The 11218-nt window shown below is 51.3% G+C and overlaps 1 protein-coding gene across 1 annotated transcript in view; it reads right to left on the bottom strand.

Annotated features, from left to right (window-relative positions):
• Positions 1-382: 382 nt before the first annotated feature.
• VAC14 (VAC14 component of PIKFYVE complex) overlaps positions 383-11218 on the bottom strand; it is a 49584-nt gene continuing 38748 nt past the window's right edge. Inside the window, exons 17-19 of the mRNA XM_078879598.1 lie at positions 6580-6659; positions 4023-4173; positions 383-2169 (exon numbers count right to left, since the gene is read on the bottom strand). Of these exons, the coding sequence (XP_078735724.1) occupies positions 2037-2169; positions 4023-4173; positions 6580-6659 (364 nt within the window). The 3' untranslated portion in view covers positions 383-2036. The remainder of the gene's footprint in view (positions 2170-4022; positions 4174-6579; positions 6660-11218) is intronic.

The raw sequence follows: 11218 nt of genomic DNA, 5'->3' as shown, positions 1-11218 counted from the left end.
AGGTGGTCAAGGAGAGGGGGTTGAGGACGAGATGGAGACAGGGATCTCCGTGGCCCGCTCGTGCACTATTTTTGTTTTATTTTACCAGGTAAGGCCCCACTGAGCTATGATACCTCTTTTACAAAAGCGACCTGGCGATGACAAATTGGAGCTCAACGAAGTGGCTTATCATGCGGAAATTCATAGCAGCCAAATACTCGAAGCGTGTTGATTCTAAATGTGGAGGGGAAAAACCGGAGGACCCGGAGAAAAAATTCAAGGCACTACAACAGGGAGAGACACGCAAACTCCAAAGATACAGGCATCAGGGTTGGGATCGAACCCACGACCTCCTGTATACCTGGCGAGGTAATTACCATCTCGCCACCAGAGGTTCTATGATCTGTTGTAGAGAGTAAGGATTAGAGCCAAGAGCCGATTTTTGTTATCACAATTGACAATTTATTCAGGCTGACTTAACGGATCAATTAAAGAGTAGAAATAATGAGATTTAAAACAGGTAATTTCCTGTAGCCCATGATACATCTCCTGACCACTCAGTAACTTCGCCGAATATGGCATGCGTGTATTTTAAAGCAACATCATGGCTTTGAAAAAATAATCTGATATATGGGTCGTCTTCAAATTTTGGATATTTCTTTAGACCACTTTCCATTGGTTAAACCTGGACCGTGTGCGATTAAAGGTGGCTTTGTGGCAGTGGTTGTCATGATTCATCAAAACCAGCATCTCTCACTGGGTTTAGAAAGAAGGGAAAAATTACAATGGCGCTCGGCTAAATAACAAGCCGGAAGTGAAATTTCACCTCTAATAATTATCGCTTGCAGCAATGCAAGTTACGGGAAAACAAAGGGCATGCGATGTTCAATGCGACTGGGCCCCGCGTTTTCACCACACCACAATCGACTTGAATTCGTCCAAGGAATGCTGTGGGACCTTAACGAGCAGGAAAACGATTTATTAAATTATAACAAAACCCTCGTTCAAATCGAGATGCCATCTCAACAGGCGGCGACGATGCCGACGACGCCACGCACGGCTGCACCCACGTAGAACAGGAGTTGCGACGCTGTGATTACACAACAGAGGCTTGCAGAGACCTGTACGTGTGTACATGTCAGCCTGCCCGTTAATGTTGTTACCCTCCACGTTAAACTTCGCACATTCAGAGAATATTTACACACGCACGTTTCGGACGCGTTCGCGGACCCATCGCGCCGCCATGCTCGCGCAAGCCTTAACGCAGGCCACGTTCATTAAGTGTGCGGATGGCTTCATTTGTACACACGTCTAGATTCGTTTATACCCGCGCGGACACAGCAGCTTCACGGCACATATGACATACGGAGGGGGTCGGTGGGGGTTGGCTCCCGTGCCACCCGTGTCAAGTTACAGTAGCGCAGAATCCCACTCCGCATTGCCAGAAACACAGCGGTGTATCAACAAACTTAGCACACACAAAGACAAAGATCTCCCCCCGCCTGCCCCCATAACAGACTTTTGGGGAAAGTGCTATTAGCGAGCAGCACCTGTGAAGGCCGGCACGGCACACGAGGGGGTGGGTGGCCAGCACCACGACCGGCCGCCTTCGTCTCCCCAGTGGCGATGTTCATACACCGCACCAGGTACTCATTTGAGGCCGAGTAGACCTAGGGGAGGCCCAGGACGGGTTCAGATAATCCGTCGCCGATGTTGACCGCGAGCGGGAATCGAACCTGAGTAGCCGGGTTCATAGCACAGTGTGCTAACCGCGAGACTACCACTCCCCAAATACGCACGCACACACACCAACTTAGCACTGCGATAATGCAGTTGTGTTGTAATACTGTCCTTATCGTAGCAAGGGTATTCGGTTTCTTGGTATAATATGGACCTGTAGCACGTTTGTTTTACACCGCATACTTAAATCGCTAGACGGGATCCGCTGTCCTCTCTGTCACTAATGGAATGGTGGAGGTTTCGTTCGCCGGTTTTCCAGTCTTGTCGTCGTTTTTAAAGATTTTATTTTTCGCGGGGGGGGTACCCCCCCCCCCGGCTCAAGCGAAGCGTTGCTCCGGGCCTTGCCGCTGCCGCTTGGCCTGCTGGTGCCGGACCTGCATCTGCTCGAAGTTGCGCAGCAGCTCCTGGTGCTCCGTAGAATTCTTCTGCGCGTCCATGCCCTCCCGGCGCCTGTTACGGATGGGAGAAAACGCAATGTGTACGGTGGACTTCTTTCACAACTCTACGTAGTCAACAACTCTACATTCACAACTCTACGTAGTCAACCGTGCTAATCGGAGGTGTGGGGGGGAAGGACAACAAACAAAACACGAAAAGCGGTTATGAAGAAATGCGTTGTCAATCTCGTAGAGTATAGTGTATTGTAGTGCGTAGCATAGAGTGTTTAGCATAGTGTAACGTAGTATGTATGTTGAACTTCTTTCGCACCGTACGGAGCCAACTGCGCTAATAGGAGGTGCGGGGGGGGGGGGACGACAACGACAAACTAAACACAAAAGGCAGAAGACATTTTCGTTGTCAATCTCGATGACGTAAAAGTTCACACAGCTCCGCAGTGGCTTCCTAACATCGGACGTCGCGGGCGCTTCATCGGCGCGTATCGGGGACGACGCGACCTCGCGAGCAGCAGTGGCCACACGAGCACCGGGGACGGCGGGCGGCCGGTCGCAGCGGCTCGCTCCATCGCCGGGCGGCTACAATTACACCGCGAGCACCAGGAGCGTGACTCTCGCTTCAGTCTGCTGTTGCGTCATTGCTCGGGGGGGGGGGGGGGACAGAGCAACGAGGAGTGGAAGCTGACGGTGCGAGTGGAGTTGGAAGATCGTGGAGAGCGGAAGTGGAGCCGGTGGAAGGGGTTCGGAGTTGCATTTGTCGAGCCGAGGCTCGCACGACCTCGGAGGGCATTCGGCAACAGCAACAGCAACGCCACCGCCACGTTTCGAGAATGCATCGACTCGACCACCCCACAAGGGAAACGAGCCTGTGCTCGTTCGTCCTGCAAAGTTAAACTAAACCGTCAACTACATTTGTTTTTATTTTACCAGGTAAGGCCCCACGGAGGTTTCCAACTCTTTTTCAGAAGCGACCTGTCCACAAATGATAGCTCAATGAAGTGGCTTATCGCGTGCAAATTTATAGCAGCCAAATGACTCAGAAACGCATGTTGCTATATGTGGAGGGAAAAACCGAAGGACCCCGACACAAAAATCCAAGCGGCCACGGGGAGAACATGAAGACTCTAAATATACAGCAGGTGTCAGGCTTGGGATCGAACCCACGACTTCCTGTATACCGGGGCGAGGTAGTTAACATCTCACTACCATGGTGTCACTGACATCGATCCGTCACCAACGAGTATTCAGAGACCCTTAATATTTTTGGCCAATGGCTTTAAACCACTTTGCCCGTTCACACATTGGTGCAATGGTCACCCAATAATCCGTTGAACGTTTCTGCAACTTAAGATTGTTATTGTAATGTCATCGGTCTAAAAATAATCGCGCCGAGCAGACTTACGCTGCAGGGAATTTTAAATATTTAACTGCGATTGACGTTTCGGTTTACGCGAATGCTGTCGCGAGAGGGTCACACGTTTGGCGCGACGGGTCTCCTTCAGAGGTCGCAAACGGGTTTTGATTCCTTACCCATACCCGGCCGCACCAGGGTCGCAAATGGGTACCGGTACCCGTACCCGGTCGGGTACGGGTAGCCGTTCCATACCCGTACCCTACCTGAAATGAGTGACAAACGGTTACTCACCAGTGACTCATGGCCTACCCAGCTACCCGTACCCGGCCGGGTACGGGTAGCTGGGTATCGGGTAGGGTACGGGTATCGGGTACCCGGTTGCGACCTCTGGTCTCCTTCGCTGGACTCGGCGTGACGAACGGACGGACGAATATTTCCGTGATATTTTTTGGACTTCTCGAACCGCGATCCCTCCGCGGGGGCAAGCGGCGAACGAGGCTGCGACGGTGCACGAGCGCGCGTTGGGTAAAAGCGGGCGCCTGCGCGCTACTCACTCCGCGACCATGAGCTGCGGGTCCGGCACACAGGCCAGGCGCTGGCGCAGCAGGGTGAAGGCGCTGCTCTGTGGCAGCAGCATCAGCAGGCCGTACAGGGCCTTGATGAGGTACGGGTGGCTCTCCACGTCCAGCAGCTGAAGCCGGAGGTCTGTTTTTCAAGACGGAGAGAACAAGTAAAGAAAAAAAATCACGGACGTAATTAATTTATTTATTCCCAACGACTGTTTGTCTGCGGATATAACATCTCTGAGATCCACCGATGATGCCCCCCACCCCGTAACTTAATATAACCGCGCTCCAGGCTTCTGCCGTGGGCCGACCGCCGGGGCTGCATGTTGCCAAGGCTCTGGAATTCCCTGTCCCCCACCCCCCCTCGGAGAGGTCAGGAACTCGCAGTCGTTGGGAGACTTTTAAGTGCCGGCTGCTGAAGACCCCCACCAACTGTCTAATACAACCTCATCCTCCTCTCTGGTTCTCGATCTTCAGTTCAGTTCCATTGGTCGATGCGGGTCAGGAACATTCAGCCGACACTGCACTGACCAGCGTTGGGCCAAGTGTCATCTCAAATAACTCCCCTCCCTCCCACCCACCCGCCCCGCCACGCCAAGGCCTATCAGCCCAGCAGTGGATTTGCGATATTTGTGTAATTCTTTTGGTGGTCACAGCATGAATGAATTGCAAGGTTATGAATGAAAGTCATTCAATCCAGCAAGTTATTGTTGCGAGGGGAATAAAAGGGACCGGGGTGCTCGAAGCGCAAACAATTGCTGACCGACCCCCCCCCCCCCCGCCCCCCACATCCGCCACTAATTGCATCTCCCAGGATCCCCCCCCCCCCCCCGAACCCTCTCTGCTAACGACAACGTGATAATTATTGCCCAGCAGAGATGAGCATTTGTTCGTGCAATTTTTATGGGAGAGCACACAACCCCCTGGTTTTTTTTTGGTCGTTTTTTTCTTTCTTCCTCCCATTATTAAGTGAAACGAGGGCTGCTTCTATTCATTTCAGAGAGCTCAGAAGAAACCGGGCATCTGTGGGGAGAATGAGTCCTCGATCGCCCTATGTAACAATGGCCATGGGCTCCGATTTGGCTGTGGCACAACGATAATGTCTCGCCGCGCGTCTGCCAACAAACGAAACGGCAACAAACAAAACAAAAAACGTGAGCGTTAATATTCACAACCTCGCTCCCGACCGTTCGACAACCCCTACGATGATGATGATGGGCGCTCGAACCGCCAGGATACGTCGTCGATTGGCCCCGGCCCGTGTGTGGAGGGGTAAAGTGTGGAGTGTGCCCCCAAACAGCCTCTTTCGAAGGAGGTCTGGGCGAGATTTGAAGAATCGGCCAAAACACCCTCTAGAGGGGCTCTAGCTCTTTAGTAGAAGGCCCTTCCCTCCAGCGGTGGCGAGAGCGGGCAAGTTGCAAGGCTTGCGCGTGGGCTACTTGCCTTTTGCAAAGTACAAATGAGGTGTGGAATCAGGGGGGGGGGGGGGGGAGGGGTGGGATTGAGCCAGCAAGATTCGCTGGCCCTGATAAGCCTTGCGAGACGTCAGGAGGAGTAAGACAGCAGGTTGACAGTGTCTCATCATCACGAAACAAATTGTACGGAATTAAAATCACGCCAGCCAGGCACGGCGAGGGGGGGGGGGCGGTGCGTTTTGCAGACCCCAGGGTGGACTTGCCAACATCAATTCACAAAAAGAAAGACGCAAACTTGGAGCCGCACGCGAGGTGAACAACTTCTCGGCCCAAAGCGAAGGGAGCTTCCCCGTGGAAATCTTCAGCGGCGGACCAAAATGAGAGGACTCCCAGGACCCGCTTTACGAGAAAATGCGTGGCGCCCAAAAATATGGAGATCGGCGAAAACGCGGCGACCGAGCTTAACGGGATTGAGTGGCAATACGGCGGGGTTCCTTTATTTATATATTTTATAAGTGCCCGACTCGTGAGCTGCTTCAACGGAAATGAGGCTGTCAAAGCTCCATGAGAGGATTGAGATTGTCGTGGTCTATCACGTGGTATTTCTGAGGTTCTTTCACGGTTGCCATGGCTGGCCACCAGTTTAACTAAGAGGACAAACTACAATAATAGCACTCAGTTGTCTGTCCACTCAATCCTCTCCTCACTGATGTTAACTACCTCCCCTGGTATGCAGGTCATGGGTTCAAACCCGACCATGGCGATGCCTATATATTTGGAGTTTGCGTGTCTCTCTCTCTCTCTCCCCGTGGAAGTGTGGATTTTTTTTGCGGGTCCTCCAGGTTTTTCCCTCCGCATTTAGACTCAACGTCACGTGTTTTATTTGGCCCCTAGAAATTTCCACGTGACGACAATCCACTTTCGTTGAGCTCTCATTTGTGGCTAGGTTTGCTTTTGAAAAAGAGCCATAATAGAGCTCTGTGGGCCTTACCTGGTAAAATAAAAAAAAGTCTTAGTTTAATTTTAGGTTCGGTGGCGGGCTGTGGTGCGGTTTTGGGGAATCCACCATTGTGCAATCGTCGCCGAGTGCGACTTGGGTTTGTTTTTGCCCGTTGGGGCGGTCCTCTCACATGTGAAGATTGGGCTCTCGATGAGTTGCACCAGCTTGTCCACCTCCGTGAGGAAGTCCACCGTCACCTCCAGTCCTGCGCTGGGCCGCAAGGTCGTCTGCATCAAGGAAAAGTTCGGCCGATCCACCTCGATCCGCGCGGCTCGCCCCACTCGCCCCCAACAACCACCCTACGCTCGCCCACACCTACGAGAAGACAACGCGCATTGACCCTGCAAGAACTACGACGCAGTCATCGTGTGTGAATATCGAATTAACGTTCGCCCTTTGTTAATCCACCGGTCTATTTGTTCAACCAGGTGAAAACTCAAGAGGCCAAGGATGGACTCATTTGCAAGAGCAGGTGAGTAAGTGAGTGAGCGGGCGGGAGAGCGGGCGAGCGAGAGAGCGGGCGATAGGGCAGGCGAGCGACCGAACGAACGAGCAGCACAATCGCAATTCCACTCAAATGCACCAGGGAAGCGTGACCTACTTTTCACTTGCCCTGATTTCATTTCAGAGCACGTACTGTAATGCCACCATTACCTCATCGCCCCCTCCTCGGGGCCAGGAAACATTCTACCAGCCGCGGACACAACAAGTGGGCCCCGGAATGGGTCCATGAAACGGTTTAGAGGAATAAGTTTTCTTTAAGTAGCCGGAGTAAAAAAAGTAGCACATCATGGCGTCGTTGAAACAAAGAGGTTCACTGTTACTCGTGTTTTCCTTCAAATAAATGAACGGTTTGGAGGTGATTAAAATTAACAATTTGAGGATTTTAAAAGTGCTGGTTAATGCACTCCGCTGCAATCGTTGCAATCCAAGTTTGATTCCTGCGTGAGCGGTATCTGAACTGGTCCTGCTCGAACTGCCCCTTGAGTTCAACACGCACGATCCGGCGAGGTGAAGTAAGGTCAAATAACTCCCGTGATTGACACGGCATAGAGAGGCTGTCCGCTAGGCCAGCCGTGGATTCACAAAAGGCTTTAGATTATTTTGAGTACATTATTTTGAATGTTAAAATTGAAAGAAATATATGCATTTCGCAGCGATGAAAATGTGACGGCAAAATGACGACTAAACAACTGCTCCTCGATAGCGGCGATAAAGATGCACCGACAGATGTACGTTGAACTTCTTTCGCACCATACGTAACCGACCGTGCTAATCGGAGGTGTGTGGGCGAAAGACAACTAAACTCAAAAAGCAGTTCTCAAGAAATGAGTTTTTAATTCAGATGTAAAAGTGCATATCTCCGGTGGCTTCCTAACATTGAAAGGAAGAGCGTTCCAGATGGCTGCAGATGCGCATTTTAAAGCGTGCGATGCGATGACCATCTTTGTTCGATGGCGAGCCAAAAGCCGCTGGGAGGGTGACCAGAGTTGACGAGAGAAGGCATTGTGGTTCATCTGTGGCAAGCGCAAATGTTCACTGTGAGATATTCTATACAACGAGGCCTAATTTTAGTGAGACATCACTGCAATCAGCTGCCCTGTGTTATCGCCTCTTGTTAACAATCACAGGCCCACGGGTGGTCTAAGGACGTGACGCTTCATCCACAGCAAAGGGAAGCGACGACATCCCTTTCTCGGGCGATGCAAAAAAACCCGTGACGACAAAGACGACGCGACGGCAAAGGAAAGAGACGGCCGAAGCAATCTGGTGACACGGCGTTTGGCGAGGTGAGCGGCCTCCGTACACGACAGCAGTGCAGCAGTGCAGCAATGCAGCAGTGCGCGACAAGCACAAGTGTTCAGAGAGTTTGGTCTGTTGAGAGGCGGTGGGAGGTAGGGTAGATAATTAAATGGCTTCAGATGGGAATGCTCGCTCTATCCCCGAGGCGATGACAAGAGAAGCCTGGATGAAGCTGGAGGAGATCGGGAGTTGGGGTCGGAGGCTAAATTCAGTCGTGCGCGTGCGTGCCAATGCCGTTGATTGTTTACGATAAAGTCACTTACTGAACGCTGATTTATGTTCGTGCATCATTCTCTACGTTCTAGATTTGAAGTTTTCGTGACTGCATACTCTTTGGTTCTTTCGGTAAAGTCACGTAGGTGAAAATAATAAAATAAAATATCAAATCACCTAAATTAAATCACCACAGCGATTGTTTTCGCTGTGGTGGTCCCCACCTGATGAAGGACGCTTGTGTTGCGCCCGAAACATCGTGATTTAATTTAGTTGTTTTCATTTTTTCTTTTCTTTTATTATTTTCACCTACATGACTTTACCGAAAGAACCAAAGAGTATAGTATTCTCCACATCTCATGTGACACCGTTGTTTTAGTCCCCCCCCCCCGATTTCTATTTTGCTTCATCACTGAACTTTATTTGATCCGTTTTGCTTTTTTGGCGTTTTGCTAACCCGGGTGGACCCTTTGAAAAAATGAGGCTCCATCGTAGCAGAGGTCGCAACCGGGTACCCGATACCCGTACCCTACCCGATACCCGGCTACCCATACGCGGCCGGGTACGGGTAGCCGTTTGCCACCCTGGTGCGGCCGGGTACGGGTAGGCCGTGAGTCACTGGTGAGTCACCGTTTGTCACTCATTTTGGGTAGGGTGCGGGTAGGGAACGGGTACCTGTACCCGGCCGGGTACGGGTACGGGTACCCATTTGCGACCCTGGTGCGGCTGGGTACGGGTAAGGAATCAAAACCCGTTTGCGACCTCTGCATCGTAGTCTCTCGAGTGCTCACCTGGTTGAAACAAATCGACTGGAACTTGAAACGTGATGACAAAACCCCTAATGCCGGTTCCGGTGAGGAGCTGCAGGAGTCGGCAGAGAATTTGAACGGGCGGGTGAATGGTTACGGAAAAAGAAATGCGCAGGAACAGGTTGTGAGAGTCGCAGGAGAAGGTAGAGGTCGCTTAAACATCACAGCGGAGGGACAGCAGCTGGAATGGGCGAGACTGGTCAAGCATCAGAGACAGACGATGGGGACGCCATGGTGGCGAGATGTTAACTACCTCGCCTGGCATACAGCAGGTCGTGGGAACGATCCCGACCCTGAAGCCTGCTGTATATTTGGAGTTAGCATGTTCTCCCCGTGGTCACGTGGATTTTTCTCCGGGCCCTCCGGGTTTTGATTTAACAGCACACAAAAGGTGTGGCCACTCACAAACAGCACGAAGGCACAAATCCCACACGGTGCCTTTCGTGCGCGTCACATGACCGCCGTATTGCACGTACAACGCTCTCAGCCTTGTCTAGACCACCAACATCAGCTCGGAAGCTGAAAGTGCACGGCCAACAAAACCGTTTAGGCAACGAGATAAAACATTTAAAAAGTATCAAAAACACGGCTGTTCCAACTTGCATAACACAGCTGAATCTGTCAGCAACAGGCCTTCCCCTCCTTCCTTCCAGAGAGGCACTTGGCAGCCCACAGTGTGCGCGGTGTATGCCTGGAAGCACTGGAACCGCAAGTTTTGTGTGCGGCACACACTTTGGGGCAATTGTTCAACTTGCCGCTAATGAGCGAGCGAGCGAGCGTGCGTGTGTGCGCCGAGGCGGTCAGCGTGTGCGGTAATAGCCGGATCAGGATGAATACTCTTTTGTAGGTGGCCTGGAAAAGAAACTACGGGGGCACACCACTTGCAACAAAAACACCACAGTGGCTAGGAGATGTTGACTACCTCGCCTGGTACACAGGAGGTCGTGGGAACGACCCCGAAGCTTGCCGTCTCTCGCTCTCTCCACGTGGTCGCGTGGATTTTTCTCCGGGTCCTCCGGTTTTTCTCATTTAGAATCAACATCGCGCGTTTAACAGTATTTGGCTGCAATATATTTCCACGTGGTAAGCCGCTTTGTTCATTCTGGATAAACCAATGCAGTGAAGCTCCCTCTTATCTTAGAAACGTGCGTTTAGAGTATTTGGCTGCTAGAAATGTCCACGTGATAAGCCGCTTCGTTGAGCTATCATTTGTGATAGCCAGGTCGCTTCTGACAACCAGCTACATAGCTCAGTGGTGCCTCACCTGGTAAAATACAATCGTTTAGTTTTTTTAGTTTAAACGTGGCTCGTACTCCCGAGCGTACAGAGTCAGGGGCCGCTGCGATGGACGGCGCGGAAGCACAAAACCCGCCACAGGGTAGCCACTTGGTTGGCCGTGAATACGAGCGCACGGCGATGGTTAAATTGGCCATTGGATCGCAAACTATTGTTGCCAGCAGTGGCAATTAAAAGGTGGCAAAAAATGCACGAGTGGGCAAATATACCTCCGGCACATATCCGTCCCTTCATACAGAGAATAAAAAAATATAAAATCCGAGGGACAGATTCGTTGATATTCTTTCGAACCGTACGTAGCCAACCGTGTTAATTGAAGGTGGAGTGTTGAGTCTATGGGTAGTGATGAGTCTATGGGTAAGTACAGTCATACCTCGGGTATACGACCTCTTTGGAATACGTCGAGTTTGGTATACGTCGTGTTATGACGAGAAAAAAATGTCTTGGGATACGTCTTGCTTGGGATACGACGCGCTTGCTAGAACTTGTATGGGTCGGGATGAGTCACTGTGTACCCGTGTATACACCGTTCACAACTCCTCCCCTTCCTCACCACCATCCTCGTAGGCTATCAACTCCCCTCAGCAAGGTACAGTGATGTTAAATTTTATTTTTATTTCAATTTATTTTAATTTATTTATGCATTTA

Source organism: Lampetra fluviatilis, chromosome 54 (assembly GCF_964198595.1).
Source record: "Lampetra fluviatilis chromosome 54, kcLamFluv1.1, whole genome shotgun sequence".
Taxonomy (NCBI): Eukaryota; Metazoa; Chordata; class Hyperoartia; order Petromyzontiformes; family Petromyzontidae; genus Lampetra; species Lampetra fluviatilis.
Note: the sequence above shows the minus strand (reverse complement) of the source record. Positions and strands in the feature narration are given on the sequence as shown.